An 18,076-nucleotide genomic window follows, 5' to 3' on the forward strand; every position below is an offset into this window, starting at 1 on the left:
ATACATGACACCATGTTGGGTTAAACCAATATTATAACAGAGGCTTAACACATGTTATCCCAGGTATACGGTGTTACAATATTAACTTGTATGTTCCATATTAACTTGTACACGTGTTACGATCAGTATATGCACATCATGGTGTTTTGCAAAACGACTTTTCATATACATGAATACAAGTCGGGTTATAATGGATGCTTACATGTTATCATATGTATACAAGTGGGGTTACAACAAGATTACGATATTAACTAAGCTCACCATTAAACTCATCGCCCCCGTCGACTGTTTTCACCCTTGTCACATGTTAATCAATTACATGTTCCGAACAGACACATTGTAACACATCTTAGATCAGTATATACACATCATGGTGTTTTGTAAACCACTAGCTTATACATGAATACATGTCAGGTTACAAAAAGATTATAACAGAGGCTTAACACATGTTATACATTCCAAAATGTGCAAAACATGTAAGAAACGAACGAAAACTTGTTACAGCATGAAAACTTCTTTATGGATCTGTTACACATGTTATAAACGAACGAAAAATTCTTTGTCAAAAGAGTTGACTTATTCAATGTCCCCGCATTAACGTCGCCTACATCCATCCAACTTGTCAATTGAATATCTTTATGGATCTGTTTCTGTAAATCAACACACGTTATATCATTCTAACAGGTGCTTCTTAACACATGTTATGGGTCTGTTTCTGTAAATCAAATAACCAATAAAAAAAACACTTACTGTTCAGATCAAAAGCCCAAACCAGCAACTAAACCAACAAAAAAAAAACAATTATTGTTAAGATCAAAATCCCCAAACAAGCAACCAAACCAACAAAAAATCCCGTTCAAAATCTCATCCTAAAGTTTTCGATTTATTTAAAATACATGAACATTAACCATTACTAGATCTTGATTGAAGACAGAGGAGAGGAGAGAGAGAGAGAGAACATTAACCATTACTAGATCTTGACTCCGACGATGTTCCGAACTCCGGCGCCACCAACCACCCACCATCCACCACCTTCTACAACCACCCAATGTCGCCGCTATCAACTACCAACAACCCAGAATGAATCCCGACGATGTTCCGAACTCCGGCGCCACTAACCACCCACTCCGACGATGTTCCGAACTCCGTCGCCACCAACCACCCACCCTCCACCACCTTCTACAATCATGTACAGACCGAAATAAATCTGGAGTGAATCCCGAACTAAATTAGAACCGAACCTGAACATGAATCTGACCCGAGTCGTCTGTATGTGTGTTCAAACTTCCTCTCTCTCTCTCTCTCACTTGTATGTGTGTTCTTGGTGTTATAGATGAACATGATGAAGATTGTTGTCATCGTTCTCTCTCTAAAACAAAATTCAGACCCTTCATTTGCTTCTAAAGATTGAGGAGAGAGAGAGCCGGAGAAGAAGCCCGGTGAGTTTCGCCGGAGGAGGTGGTTGCTGGTGGTGGTTGTTTATTTCGCCGGAGGAGGTGGTTGCTGGTGGTGGTTGTTGTCTTCAAGATTGGGTTGAAGAAATGGGAAAGAGGAAGAGGTAAGAGAAAGAGAAAGTGAATTGAGAGAGCTGAGATTATGATTTTGAATTGGATATGAAGAGAGAGAAAGAGAGGTGCATTAAAGATGATAGGACTAGACAGTGGAAAGAGAAGAAATATACTACCCAAAATGCCCTTCTAGTTGACTAATGTGTATTATTACATTTTCTTTTAAATCTAATTGTTACCAAAATTATGAGAGCCATTGATCAAGTATGATGAAACATAATCATTGGATGGTATTGGGTTTGCATAGTTTTTTTTAAAAAGATGGGGTTTCTTGTATAGCCAAGCCCTTTGTTGGTATTATGTTAATATGCTAATGTGGGTTTTGATATATATTATTGTAGGAATTTGTTTCCGAGTTGTTCCAAACCTCGTCGTTTTTTAACCGACTTGATGACTATCTCGCTCCGAGGGGAAAGCAACCATCAAACGCTGCTGATAATGACATTTTTATAACGACGAAGAAGATGACAATGACATGATGTATTTCTTCACGTTTTATGCAATTTTAGCATTTTATTGTGCGAATTAAATGAATAACTTTTAAGTAATGGTAGTATGTTCATATAATTATTGTGATTATGTAGTTTGTTTGTGTGTTGCTAAAAACTCGGATATTCAAGCCCTTCTAATTTAAGCTAGGATATTCATCCAGCCCATTTGAAATGGCTGTTATAAACATTGATCAACAATAACATTTCACCATAGGCTAGATTAACTATAAAAGATTTGAGTTTAAGTCTTTGAAGTTTTTATGTGACTTTAATTTGATACTTTTACAAAAGATTTGAGTTTTCAGACCTGAGTTGTATGTAGTCAATAGAGAATAAGAGCTTTATGGTAATCCATTTGTACATGCTACAACAGGGCGGGCCCGAAGGGTGTTTGGGATGGGCGACGGCTTAGGGCCCAAACCCATCAAGGGCCCAATTTTTTTTGTTTTTGTATTAGTTTTACACTCTAAAGTTAGAATATATACGCAATGAATCGGAAAAATGTCATTATGAAGCACTTGGTTTGGTGGTTTGAAAGTCATTTTAATAATAAGAAGACACGGGTTCTAATCCCGGTGTCCTCAGTTTTGTTTTTCTTTTTGTTTTCTATCTATTTATTAAATGCAAATGACATTAATTGCTTAATTTTGTCAACTTACATTAAATGATTGTTGTTGATTCAAATGACATTAATTCATTTTTATATATTGAATTTTATATATATATTCTTTTGGGGAAATTACACTTTTCGTCCTTTATGTTTATACTGGATTGCAACAGATAGCCTTTAACTTTAATAATTACAGTCACAATTCTTTATTTGGGAAACTCAACACACCTTAGGTCCTTTAACACTAATTTAGTTAAATTTTCTACTTAATTATGACATGTGCATTGCACTTGAGGGTAAATTAGTAATTTTACTCACTTATTTAAAATATTTAACAAATAAAACAAATAGATGATTTTCTAAATAATAATTACGTTATATAAATATAAAAAGAACTACCCTGCACTCCACTCACCTCAAATTTCTTCAAAACATGTTCTTCTTCCTTCAAACCCTAATTTCCCCAAATGACAACCATCAAACCCCTATTTCAAACCCTAAATTCTCAATTCAAACTTCAAATTCCCCTCAAACTCTCCCCCAAACCCTCCAAAATCCTCTCTTCTCAAAGCCCTAACCACCAACCCCCACCAAAATCCATAACAATCCTCTCAGTTCTCCGATCAATCCTCGATTGGGCCGACGGGGTTAAAGAACGATGTATGAAACAACCATGGTCACTGTACAAACACTCCCACTGGATCCGTCACCGGAGCTCCGGTTGTAAACACCCCTCAAGATTCTACAACAACCACTTCATCTCCGATAAGGTTCTGCAACAACCACTTCATCTCCGATAAATCTCACAAGAATCTGCAACAATCGGCTCCGGTTGTAACCACCCATCAAGATTCTGCAACAATCATTCAACAATCATGTTCAAACCACAAACTGCAAAAATCAAGCTCAAAATGAGTCATCTGACTCTGTTTATTGCAACCAAACACAGTCGCTCGGTCACCGAGTCACTGCAACAAACAATTTTCAAACCCACTTGTTCGTCGTCTCCGCCGGTAAGTCCTACGTCACTCTCTGTCGGCAGTTCGGACCCTAGGGGTTACAAAGAGTATCGAGATTCTACTATTTGTAAGTATAGAGAAGATTGTTCTAGAAGGTTAACGTTATATAAAGATGGGGCAGTGGCGGGGGTTTGGTTGTGAGTGAGAAAAAAGAGAGAGAGATGAGGGGTAGAGTAAGAGCATTCTCATCAAAATCTGTGTGGAGAGTTTTTAAAATATAAGAAGTATAAAAAGTGGTTGTGAGTGGAGGAGAGAGAAAATGTTACTGTTCATCTGTATATTTGGAGGGACACTGTTCACCCCCTATACTTTTTTAATATATATTGAAAGTGGTTGTGAGTGGAGGTGAGAGAAAATGTAATATATATTGAAAAGGAGAGAGAAAAAATATTTGTTTTTAGTGGAAATATATTGTTATAGGAGTTGTTTTTTAGTGGAATGTATGTATATTTTTAGTGGATTGGATGTGAATGCTCTAAGAGAGTAGTGGTGGGTGGGTGGTTGATGAAAGTGTTCGATCATAAGTGGAGAGATTTTAGAAAAAAAAAAGTTGATAAATATAGAAATTAACAGGAGAAAGTAGAGATGAGAAGAGTGATGAGAGAGAGTAGAGAGAGGAGAGTGGCCATGGCATATACCTCCATAACCAGAGCTGCAACATTCTCTCTCTAAAACTTTCTCTCTCTAAAACAGACAGTTTCTCTCAATGTCAAATCTCGGAGATTGTGGCCGGATTGGTGGTCGGTGTGATGAGGTTTCTTTGCTGGCCGGTGGGTTTTTTTTTGGTAGCCGGCGACAACCATTGATGGAGGTGATGGTGTTTTGTTTAAGTTGCAGAAAGGGGGAGAATTATGGATAAGGGTTTTTAATTTAAACTTTATTATAAATATATTTTAAATAAAAGGGCAAAATGACTAATCTACCCTCATGTGCAAGGCACATGTCATATTTAACTGAAAATTTTAACCTGGTTAGTGCTAAAGGACGAAAGGTGTAATGAGTTTTCCAAATAAAGGATTGCGACTTTAATTATTGAAGTTAAAGGCTATCCATTGCAATCCGATACGAACATAAAGGACGAAAAGCGTGATTTACCCTATTCTTTTTAAACTTTATATTTAATAGCCCGTATTTTTTGTTCGCACATGGTCTAAAAATTTTTGAACATTTTCAGAGACGGGCTGTAAAAGTATTCGGGATTATATCAGTATTCAATAAAATGGTTGATTTGATTAACGAAAAACAAACACACATTTGTTTTATTTTGGATCGTATAAATTTCTACGGATAATATCAATGAAAGACTTACAATAAATGCTATTCCCTTTCAAAGAAAGAAAATGTATATGCGTAATTGATACTGCATGGGTCCATCTAAAACGGAGTTTTGTTTTTATTTTCAAAACTGAATAAAAAAGGTTCTTATTTCAAAATTGTGAAAGTATGGTTAGTGATACGTTAATGGAGGATACAAGAGTGACCAAGACCAGGTTGATCTGTGGCTTCCTTGTAGTTTATGCACCTATAATTTGTATCTATGCTGCAGATAGTACGCTATCTGCAAACCAACCCATTAGATACAATGAAACCATCGTTTCGCCACAAGAAACCTTCGAACTTGGTTTTTTTAGCCCAGGCAACTCCATGAACCATTATGTCGGGATTTGGTACAAGAAAATATCGAAACAAACCGTTGTATGGGTAGCCAATCGGAACGCACCGCTCACGCATACCTCTGGCGAGCTAACTCTCACCCTTCTGGGAGTTTTAACTATCCGGGATGCCACCACAGGCAATATCCTATGGTCGTCAGTGAAATCTTCAAGAACATCGGTGATGAATCCGATTGGGCAGCTTCTAGATACAGGCAACTTTATAATTTATGAGCAAGGTGATCAAGAAAATCCCATATGGCAAAGTTTCGACTTTTTGACAGACACCTTTCTTCCCGGAATGAAGTATGGCAAGAATTTGGTTACTGGGTTTGAATCGCACCTGACGTCATGGAAATCCGATGATGATCCTGCTTCCGGTAATTTTTCTTATGGGATTGATACCAGAGGTTATCCTCAGGTGATCCTAATGGACGGCCCAGACATAAAGTCCCGGATTGGTCCATGGAATGGACTCAGGTATACCGGATTCCCCAATATGAGACCGAACACTATTTACAACTACACCTTTGTTCTTAATCAAAGAGAAATTTACTACGAGAATTATCTTATAAATACTTCCGTTTTGATGCGTCTAGTGTTACATCCAAATGGTCTTTTAAATCGCTTGTTTTGGAATGATGGCAAACAAAATTGGACAGTTTATTGGGCCCCCATAAACGATCAATGTGATTGGTATGCTGTGTGCGGGCCATTTGGGACATGCAACATTGACAATACCCCAATTTGTGAATGTTTAAAGGGGTTTAAACCCAGATCTCCTGATCAGTGGAGAGGTGCAGATCCATCACAAGGGTGCCAACGTGCTATCCCTTTGGATTGTGGACCAGGGGAAGGGTTCAATAAATATTCTAACTTGAAGTTACCCGACACTAAGGCGTCATGGTATAACCAGACCATGACCCTTGTGGACTGTGAGAAGATGTGCAAGAGCAATTGTTCATGTACTGCTTACACAAATTCCAATATCTCAGGGGCTGGAAGTGGTTGCTTGCTCTGGTTCGGTGACTTAATTGATATCCGAATGTTTTCTGAAAATGGGGACACTCTTTATATACGCATGCCACCTTCAGAATTAGGTAAACCAAAACAATATATTTATTTTTAGAGTAAATTACATGTATGTCACTTATTATTGCAAACTGTGTCCTTTATCTTCAATAATTACAGAAAACGTACTCGGTGTTTGCAAACCCTTGCAAGTTATGTCCTTTAGCCCCAACTCAGTTAACTTTTTATGTTTAAATCTGACCAAATGGACCCGACATGAAGGTATTTTGGTCATTTTACTCTCATGTGAGGTCCATTTAGTCAGATTTAACCACAAAAATACCCTTATGGGGGGGTCCATTTAGTCAGATTTAACCACAAAAATTAACTGAGTTAGGGTAAAGGACATAACTTGCTAGAGTTTGCAAACATCGAGTACGTTTTCTGTAATTATTGAAGACAAAGGACACAGTTTGCAATAAGTGGCATACATAATGGATGATTTTTGTAATTTACTCTTATTTTTTATTTTCATAAGAAAATATCATCACATGAACATTAAATTAAATTTTGGCACAAACTTGATAGATAACAGGAACAGCTCAAGTGCAACAGAAAACAGGAAAAGCTCAAATGAAGGGATAAGAGTACAAGTAATGGTCCTCATAGCATTTTTGGTTTTCTTCATCCTAGTTTCAATATGCTTAGTTTATCGCTTTAATAGGAAGAAGCAATATCAACAAGGTATAGAGTTAAAACTAGTATTTCTCTACTTATGAATTTGTCCGTTCATATTATGTTTTATAATCCAAACAAAACAAGAACACTTAAATATCCCCCAAAATGTATTTTAAATTGTATAAAACCTACTGAATCATTTTGTCACATATATGTATTGAGCATTACTAGCTCTTTCAAAAGAATTATTCACTTCACAGGGATGCCCCAAAACGAGTTTGAACTTGATCATGAGAATAGAAGTGGCAACGAAGATCTAGAGCTACCACATTTTGGCTTGTCTGCATTACTTAAAGCGACAAACAACTTTTCAATGAACAACAAACTTGGAGAGGGTGGTTATGGCCCAGTTTACAAGGTATTCCATGACTCCTTGACCTTCTGTGTTGTAAATATGGTGTTTATGCTGGTGGTTTTGCACTTATCAAGTCATTTTAGATTAGATTGATTTACTTAAGGCCAGATTAGAATCGTAATAAACATTAATACAAGTAAGGAGGTGTAGTATACTCATGTTGGGTTGTTCGAAGCTATTCTCATCTTTGGCACCAACGAACCTGGTGTTACAAGGGGTGAAACCCCTAATGACCTGTGGATTCCAGTGAGGCATCACCCTGTGGTAAGGTTGGGCTACTATCCACTAGTGGGTCTAAGGGGTGTTGGTTCGGCCCCATTAACACACACTACAAAACTTACGTATGTATGTATTATGTATATGGGATGTATAACTTGCAAAGAAGAAGAAAAATGAAAGCTGTTGTATTCTACTGAAAATATGGGTACAAAAGAAACATACTAGCACTATGCTAAATATATATATCCTATATATATATATAAGGGAGGGTTTAAATGAGAACGTCAAATATCGCTAGAATCCTGAGAACGAATGAAAAAATCATGAGAACTTGATAAAAAACAATTCAAATTCAAAATTTCTTTTTGCACTTATCATTATTATTTGAATACAATGTTATAAATTAAATTTACACGTTTAAATTATCGTGAATTCGTAAATAAAGAAAATTTACACATGTGTAAATTTGTTATATTTACACACGTGTAAAAAATCTAGTAAGAGTGATTTTGAGAGGAAAAATGTATTATTTGATGTTTTAAATTCTTTTTTGATGTTGTATTTTTATTACAATGAGTTTTGTATTAAAAAAATCGGTTTTGATTGATTTTTTTATTCGTTCTCACAGTTCTCACAATATTTAGTGTTCTCAAGATAACCCTTCCCTATATATATATAACAAAACAAATAAAAACATGTGCTAAAAATAAACTCCACGTAAAAGCTCCATGTCCCATGACTTCCACTACATGAAACTCTATTTTTCCTCGAACTTATTAAGTCAACACACCATGTATTCTTTATTAACTCATGTGCAACCTTTAAACCATGGGTATATTCCCATTATTCTAATTAGATTCGGTCAAACAACTCTTGACCCGTTAGCTAGACCCGACGAGTGAACCGTTGACCCGTGACCCATGATCCATAAACAACCGATTAATCCAACAATCACCCCCTTAATCGGTTTGTTCACACCTGTCACTTACAACACCGAACCACCGTCTCCTCTAGAACCATACTACGACTTTTACCGGAGACGCGACCTTCACCTCGACCACGTCCAAAGTCTCCCGGTTCATCCCAAATTAAAACCACCACACTTGTAACATGTAACATGGTATCTCGTTGGAATTGTTCACTAACAATCTTGACTTATCACATATTGACGACTTCTTCCACGGCCAAATCCAAAGCCACCCGATTTGAACTCCAACGCCATAATGTTACACCGTGTTTTTTTCTTTACCTTTCTCCAATCACCCTTGTTCAAGAGGCCACTCCACCGACAAAGAAAACAAACCTACCCGCTTATACGGTTTTCGTTCAACTGCTAAACGAAGCGAAAACAAAGCCACCTGCTTTGACGGATCATTTCTGTCCGCTTTTCACGCACATACGCCGGTCTCCTCTTATCACTAACAACCTGATCAAGGTACCTACAATATCTTCTATCAAAACAGCCCTTTCAACTCCTTTGATCATGACTAACAGCTACGAGACACACCGGTGTTCACCCGTCATCCTAACTGGTACTCTTCGCACGACAACGACTGACATAAACCACCTCCCGGTCTTCGTCTTCTGCTGTATAAGAGTCCCGAGGCAACACCTTCTTTTACGACTACCCTCCACCGACCGACACAACCGCCGGCGGCGAAGGCTTCCGCCGATCTTCAAACCAACTTCTCGAGCCCTAGGCTCTGAGACCAAACGTTGGTTCAGGCCCCACTAACACACACTACAAAACTTACATATGTATGTATGTATTATTTATGTGGGATATATAACTTGCAAAGAAGAAGAAAAATGAAAGTTGTTGTATTCTACTAAAAATATGGTTACAAAGAAACATACTAGCACGATCCTCTCTCTCTCTCTCTCTCTATATATATATATATATAACAAAATAAATAAAAACATGTGCTGAAAATAAATTCCACGTAAAAGCTCCATGCCCCATGACTTCCACCACATGAAACTCTACTTTTCCTCCAACTTATTCGGTCAACACACCACATATTCTTTAATAACTTAGGTGCAACCTTTGAACCATGGGTATAATCCCATTATTCTAATTAGATTCGGTTAGACAACTCTTAACCCGTTAGCTAGACCCGACTAGTGAACCGTTGACCCGTGACCCGTGACCCGTGATCCATAACCAACCAATTAATCCAAAAAGGGGTACGTAGAGCCCCTAGTACAATTAGAATAGTTGAAAATCCATGGAAGTTGCTTAAGATTTTCATGGTTAATGGAAAGTTACATGTGAATTTATTGTTAGTAGGAACTAATCATCAGTGGTAACTAGTACTCGGTTGTAACTCGTCATCAACGGTAACTTTTCGTAAGTAGTAACTACTCATCTGTAGTAACTTTGATTAGCACCAACTTGGTCCAAAAATGGCAATTATGCTATAAGCAATAGTTGTGAGCAGTAGCAAATGTTATCAGTAGTAAGGGTGCTTTGTCATCAACTTGAATTTTATGCAATAATTAATGGTAACATTGTTCTCAAGATTCTCCTACTAATGTAATTGAACACTCAGGGACAGATTTGATTTAACTGACAACTAACATACTTTTTCACAAAGAGTTGTGATGTTTCAACAAAACATTGTGACTTGTGATGGTCTCTTACCTACATAGGGAAGGTTAGGTGGATCAAGGTGGAGGTCAGGGTTGCCCGGATACCCTTCTTGGCAAAATACAAAAAAAAAGTTTGTGTTATGTATTGGATTTTCGTAAGAAACTACTAGGATACGCCTAGATAAAATATTAGGGAGAGAAGGAGAAGAACAATGAAAAATTTTGAAGAAAAATAATGTTGATGAGGGCCCCTGGTCGGGCTCCTCATCTTGGGCCACTCTATTGGGCTCCCCAAAAGTCCCATTCTCGCATTCTCAAAGATCCGGTGTGTAAGTAAAAGATCGGGAACGAGAAAGCCCATCAACTCATGTCGTCTTCTCAGGCACAGACATTAAATGCCTACAACAAAAGAGAAACGGCACCAAGAAGTATGAGGAAGGTACATGCCTCATTAAATGCAAAGAGCACCTCGCCGATTATAAGGGAACACGTATCCAGCGTGACCAGAGATCCTTTCTGGCACATGGGAATACCGTTAAATATAATTGCATTGGGATCCTCGCTATGTGATAAGCTTATCTTTCTATATAAGTTGCGCATATGATCGTTGCAGATATGCATTGAAGAACCTTAACTTTTACTCACACAAACATTTAGTCGCACAAGCAGCATCAATTTTGAACATTCTCTCAATCACATTGAATACTCGAACCTAGGATTCACACCAAATATTCTGGCAGCTCCATCACGCCAGAATTACCTTTCGTCTCCAGCAAGTTTACTTATTCTCACGTTGGAGCTTGGTCACGGATCCCCCCGGGCCCTCCATGACGAGGCTAACGGTGTTTTGTTTTGTAGACTTGAAGGAAGATCTCTCTAAGCGTTGACGAGTCTCTTCAATCACCAACCGGAGTTAGGGGATTCGACATTGGCGCCATCCATGGGACCTCTGTCTGTCACACCCCCAAATTACCACCTAGGGAGTGTCCCTGTTAGGCGTGTGACGACTAGCAATGAGCCACCAATTACATTGAATCACAAGTTTGAAATAAAGTTTCATCATTTAATAATACTGAAATCCCAAACATAAGTTGTTCAAAAACCATAAGTTCAGCGGAAGCATTAACGTGTAACAAAGTATATGTTTCACACAATCAAAGTAAATAAATGTTTGTGAAATAACTCAGCAAGGCAACCATGACCACTCGCGCCCTCCAGCCAGCAAGTTCCCGCGTTCCAAGTACCTAAGGACCTGCGAGCATGTAACACGTGTATCAGACAAAGCTGGCGAGTTCACAGTTTTAGAAAACGTTTGTACCCGTTGTATGTAAAACAGTTCAATAACCAATGCAAGTAATATTGTTAATATCTCAATTCCGAACAATGACGACTCCTGAAATACACGACTGCCCTTCCCACGTACTCCTATCTAGTACTGGGCCAGACTGGGTCATTAGTTCACCTCCGTCCTCTACAGGAGCGGTGTGAGGGTGCCAAACCTAAGTAGCGCTACTAACTAATACCCGATGAGGGACTTACAAAAGATGATAGGTGAGATCATTAACCAATATACCTGTTTTTACCCAAAGCCTTATCCCCCCCATGGAATACCCACTGACTGTCCCCAACCACTGGGACGCATGCTCGAATGTAGTGAACTCACCTTAGGTTGCTCGGTAAATTTAAGACACTAGTTCCCAGTCAATCAATTAGCTCCTAAGGCAGTTACCAAAATCGATCAGTTTCGCATTCATTTAATCATGTCACACAACAGTGCTTACACATTAAACAAGTAGTGCAAATTGTATTAGTTAGTTGACATAATTTAAGTCTTACAAAAGCATTTGTTGTCATACAAAAGCATCACAGCAACATTCATATAAAGGTTCTGCCATAACAACTCGGTTGGACTTCAAGCCCAATCCCACCCTTGATGCGGCCCAACAGTAGGGTAAGCATGTGTGACCCATTTAATTGCTTGTAAGACAAATGATCTATTTAAGCATACAGCCCCTCATACATCAACACACACACATTAAAAACAATATGCCGCCCCCTTGCACCAATTAGATCATGCCAATAATTCCACCAATCCCACCCTACTACCGATTACACCCACCCATAATGTTCATTCCCTAATATTATTAATATTTACTCCTATGTTGGCCGACCACCATGTCTTTTCCTTTAATATCATTGGACCGAATTAAAAATCACATGCACAAGTAAAAGGCAATCCCATGTTAGCAGCCAACCGACTTTACCACCGTAAAGTGGTATCAAAATCAAAGGATGTCTACTGTTGTATCAAATTCATTTCAACATCAATACTTGTGCACATGAAGAATAAGAGCATATGTTGTCAGATTCATTAAATCACTTCAATATCAATTGTCACATACAATTTACCAGCATAACAGTTTATCCCCACAAAGTATAGATTCAATATAATCCTAGATTACATATACACTTGATGCTCATTGGACCTCCTCCATTATAGTGGATCTGACAACATTATTCCTAATTTATCAATCACATGGAAGCTATAACAATATCTCATGCATGTGAACCAAAATCATAATTAAACATTCACGTAGACATGTCATTCCCATATACTACCAACATATCCCTAATTCACAAGATTCATACTCATCATCATATATATTCTACATATTATGGCCGACAACTTTACCCCTAGGCCTAACACTATTGGACCGCATTCCATTAGCAATTCATATGCAAGTTGGTATAGCAAGGTCAATGAATAAAAAGATGTATTACGTAAACAAACCACTAACCGCAACTCGATCCAATCGGAATGATGTTTCAAAGGAGATGGGGCCTCTTGCTGCCGTATGAACTAATGAGAGGAAAGTAGGGTTTGTATTCGCTTCATGCTTTGTGATGTAACTTATACGATTACTTATAACCCTCTAGTATGTGACCACCCAACGGCCCAACATAATAGCCCATTTCTCACTGGGTGAGCGGGTGTATGAACCGAGATCACAAGCCGGCCCAACATCTAAGATTTGATTGAGCTCGAATACTTCGGCCCATGATACATGCGCGTGTAGGCCGAAGGGTTTAGAAACAATGTTTTATTCTCGCCTACATCTAGGTTTACTCGTTATTTATTACAACGCTAAATAACTAGAATACAAGAGCGTGACAAAAATAATAACGAGAAAAGGAGTGAGGATCACAAAACTGAAAAGCACAAACCTTGGGAGTTCGGGTTGCCACACTGTCAACAGAGATATCCTAACAATAACACTTATGTTTGGAAGGGTTTTCTTTCAAAAACGGCTCAAAGAATGACGACCCCAGCACTTCCCAAATCTAAAATTTCGAAGGCAACCCAAATAGCAGAGAAGTAGGTCACTGTCGAGGATATCACCGGTGAGTTCGAGGCCATCAACGACACAGAACCAACACCTAAAAAGAGCGACATCACCCTAGAGTTCGTGTCTAGACACAAGGATGAGTTACGTAGACAACTTGATGATTTGGAAAAAATGGAAAGACTGGAAAGTTTACGGTCGAGGTTTGTTTTCGACACACCCCAAAATTAAGGTAACACCTCTTCTCATGACGGGAGTGCCAACGCAGACCCTTTAATAACTTTCATGGTGGTGTTCAAGCAGATGACCCCTGAAGAAAAAGCTGTGATAATGGAAGAGAAGTGAGGTGACAAAAGAGATCAAAAGAATGATGGAGGTGAGTATAATGATGTACTAGACAAGCCCTACTTGCCAAAAGAGATCAAAAGAATGATGGAGGTCTCAAAATTCATCAGACGAATTACCGAGGCACCTTTGCCTCCAAAACTCAAACTACCTAGTAACCTGGATGAATATGATGGGACCAAAGACCCTGAGGACCACCTCCAGGCCTTTAGGGGAGCCGGTCCGGTTGGTCAGTGGTCTATGCCCACCAGGTGTCACATGTTTGTGCAGACATTAACCGAAGGAGCCCGTCTTTGGTTTGATAGTCTCCCGGCAGGAAGTATCGACAGCTATGAGGACCTGTGTGAGAAGTTCCTTAGGAACTTCCACCAGTAGAGGAAGGTAGTCAAAAACCCTAATGAGATCATGCATATCCGTCAGAGGGACAACAAACGGGTAGATCAATACATGGAGAGGTTCATCAAGGAGAGCATGAACATAAAAGGGGTACCCGAGGTAATGAAGATAAGCAGCTTCATCAATGGATTAAAGCATACTCAGTTATGAGGAAACCAAGAAGCTCCTTAGGGCTGGCATCGTGAAAGAAGTCAGGTATCCAACCTGGTCGCAAACCTAGTGATGGTAAGTAAAAAAGATGGAGGGTGGAGAATCTGTGGACTACAAAGGCCTGAACAAAACATGCCCGAAGGACTGTTACCCCAACCCGAGATTGACGTCCAGATAGACTCACTGGCCCAATACCCCCTAAAGTGTTTCTTGGACGCATAAAAGGGGTACCACCAGATTCCGATGTCCCTGGAAGATGAAGAGAAGATGACATTCGTAACAGATGAGGGGACCTTCTGCTATAACAAGATGTCGTTCGGGCTCAAGAACGCGGGAGCGATCTACCAGAGGTTCGTAAACACATAGTTCAAGGACCAACTACGGCAAAACGTAGAGGTCTATTGGAATGACATTGTTATTAAGAGCCTCACAGAAGCTGCTATGCTAGAAGACGTGGCAGAAATAATCAGAACCATGCAGGAAGTAAACCTGAAGTTAAATCCAGGAAAGTGCTATTTTGTGGTAGAAGAAGGAGAGTTCTTGGAGGTAGTAGTGACTAAAGGGGGGATCAAAGCCAATCCAGAAAAAAGCAAGCAGTCGTAGAGATGAGATCCCCAAGGTCCCTCAAGGACATTCAGCAGTTAAACGGAAGATTGATCGCACTCAATCACTTCTTGTCAAAAGTGACTGACAAGACAATCCCATTTATGAAAGTCCTAAAAGATTGTTTACAAACAAGCAAGAGGTTGTCGGTGAGTGTGATTCCTATGCTAAATGTAGGTGGACAAGTCCAACCCTTTTCCGGGCTCTCGTTAAAGAAGGTGTATGCCGAATCGCTCAGGTCTATGTATGCATCGAACGAAGTCGATGGGTAGTCCTTCACGGCACAATCGGCACAGGGACGACTATCGTCCAAGTCTTCGCTAGAGTTGAAGGTATTTTCGGGAGCAACGAGGTTGTTTGAATGCGATCTCAACATTTCTTCTTGGTCATCGTCTTGAGATAAATTAAGGAAATCCATCCTAAGTTCTTTTAACCAATTAAGAATCAGATCTTCTAGTTGAAATAGTTCATCAAGAAGCATTTCTCCTAAAATATCTGGTTGGGCGCCTTCGAGAGAGAGATAAGGATTATTTTTACTTTCGCCCATCTTAAGGATACAGGAAAATGATGGGTCTATATAGTGGGGCTTATAATTTAGAAAATAACATTCTAATTCTTTATGACCGCCTCCACATAATTGAAACCACGTACCATAAGAGTGCCGAAAGTAAAAAAGATCATTATCACTCATTTTTATGTTAGAAATTACCAACCGTCGGGATCTTACAGTTCTATTTTCAGTAACTGAATCTTGGGCACGGGGGCGTGTTGAGTGGGCACGGCCCCGTGTTCAGCTTACTTTCTGACTTAAAACAGGATTGCCAGTTCCAAAGATTGGGCACGGGGCGTGTTCAGCAGGCATGGCCCGTGCTGTGTTCTACAGAAGCTGAAAAATTAAGAAAATCCTAAAAAATAAAAAATAAAAAGAAAATAAAAAAACTGATTAGGTTGATTCCTAACTTTCTTAAAATCCTTGTGTCCCCGGCAACGGCGCCAAAAACATGATGCGTGTGAAGTGTGTATATGTTTTAGGTATGTATTTTAAGCCCTTTTACACTTTTTAGCCAAGTTTTAAATTTATAAAACACGATATTTACTAACAATAAACACACATATGGGCAAGTGCACCCATCGTGGACGTAGTATAGTGTTGGTAAGATACCGAGGTCGTCCAAGGACACAAGAGCTTTTAGTACTGGTTTATCCTCAACGTCTAATCAAATCAAAATGTTAGAAAAAGATTTTTAAACTAAGAAAATAAAATTGCTGAAAAAATAAAATAAAAATAAAAACAGATAGACAAGATGAACCACTTGGATACGACTCGTGTGTTAGTGTAACCTTTGATTATTTTCGCACTTTTGCACTTGTTTAAGAGATTATCTTTGTTATTGTAGTAGGCCCCCCTTTTGAAGGCGACGTTACCCTCAACCCAGTAGTTTGAGTCAGCAAGGATACAATCCTAAAGGGTCGGATTATTGAAAGATAATTAATTAAGTTATTAATGCATAATGTGGTAGGCCCCTCTTTTGAAGGCGACGTTACCCTCAGCTAAGAAGTCTGAGTCAGCAGGGATACAGTCCTAAGTAGCTGGGTTAAAGTTTTAATAGTAGTTTAACTTATGAGGGGATCAAAGAGTTTGGACCGCCGCCATCCAATACCTTTGGGTATTGAAGGAGGTCCTACTAAATTTGACCCAGGTCCTTTGCAGGATCTATACACTAAACAATGGCAAGACTCTTACCAAATCGTTCCCTTAACCCCCGACCAGGTAGCCAACATACCTCCATATAGACCGTGGAGATATGAATGGTGAAAATCTTTTATTTTATATAGACAGTAAAATAATGCCAAGACACCACGGACAAACGATAAGGAAGAATCACCTTCAACATAAGAAACTAGTAATTAAAGTCATTAATACAAAAGCAATTAAAAAGTGCAAAAGATTAAAAATAAAAAGTATTACACTAAACACTTGTCTTCACCAAGTGATCTAAGAGACTTAGGCAAACATGGCCTTTGATTGTCAAGAACTCTTACGATCAATCTTGGATCCCGAGACGACTCACACACTCTATGATGGACAATGGATGTAACACGTGTATCAGACAAAGTACCTAAGGACCTGCGAGCATGTAACACGTGTATCAGACAAAGCTGGCGAGTTCACAGTTTTAGAAAACGTTTGTACCCGTTGTATGTAAAACAGTTCAATAACCAATGCAAGTAATATTGTTAATATCTCAATTCCGAACAATGACGGCTCCTGAAATACACGACTGCCCTTCCCACGTACTCCTATCTAGTACTGGGCCAGACTGGGTCATTAGTTCACCTCCGTCCTCTACAGGAGCGGTGTGAGGGTGCCAAACCTAAGTAGCGCTACTAACTAATACCCGATGAGGGACTTACAAAAGATGATAGGTGAGATCATTAACCAATATACCTGTTTTTACCCAAAGCCTTATCCCCCCCATGGAATACCCACTGACTGTCCCCAACCACTGGGACGCATGCTCGAATGTAGTGAACTCACCTTAGGTTGCTCGGTAAATTTAAGACACTAGTTCCCAGTCAATCAATTAGCTCCTAAGGCAGTTACCAAAATCGATCAGTTTCGCATTCATTTAATCATGTCACACAACAGTGCTTACACATTAAACAAGTAGTGCAAATTGTATTAGTTAGTTGACATAATTTAAGTCTTACAAAAGCATTTGTTGTCATACAAAAGCATCACAGCAACATTCATATAAAGGTTCTGCCATAACAACTCGGTTGGACTTCAAGCCCAATCCCACCCTTGATGCGGCCCAACAGTAGGGTAAGCATGTGTGACCCATTTAATTGCTTGTAAGACAAATGATCTATTTAAGCATACAGCCCCTCATACATCAACACACACACATTAAAAACAATATGCCGCCCCCTTGCACCAATTAGATCATGCCAATAATTCCACCAATCCCACCCTACTACC

At 39.1% G+C, this 18,076-nt stretch overlaps 1 protein-coding gene across 1 annotated transcript in view; it reads left to right on the forward strand.

Moving 5' to 3' along the window:
- The first annotated feature begins 3,082 nt into the window (after positions 1-3,082).
- LOC110916902 (G-type lectin S-receptor-like serine/threonine-protein kinase At4g27290) overlaps positions 3,083-18,076 on the forward strand; it is a 46,861-nt gene continuing 31,867 nt past the window's right edge. Inside the window, exons 1-3 of the mRNA XM_022161550.2 lie at positions 3,083-6,440; positions 6,940-7,095; positions 7,290-7,447. Of these exons, the coding sequence (XP_022017242.1) occupies positions 5,132-6,440; positions 6,940-7,095; positions 7,290-7,447 (1,623 nt within the window). The 5' untranslated portion in view covers positions 3,083-5,131. The remainder of the gene's footprint in view (positions 6,441-6,939; positions 7,096-7,289; positions 7,448-18,076) is intronic.

The sequence above is a fragment of the Helianthus annuus genome, chromosome 11 (assembly GCF_002127325.2).
Source record: "Helianthus annuus cultivar XRQ/B chromosome 11, HanXRQr2.0-SUNRISE, whole genome shotgun sequence".
In the NCBI taxonomy this organism is placed as follows: domain Eukaryota; kingdom Viridiplantae; phylum Streptophyta; class Magnoliopsida; order Asterales; family Asteraceae; genus Helianthus; species Helianthus annuus.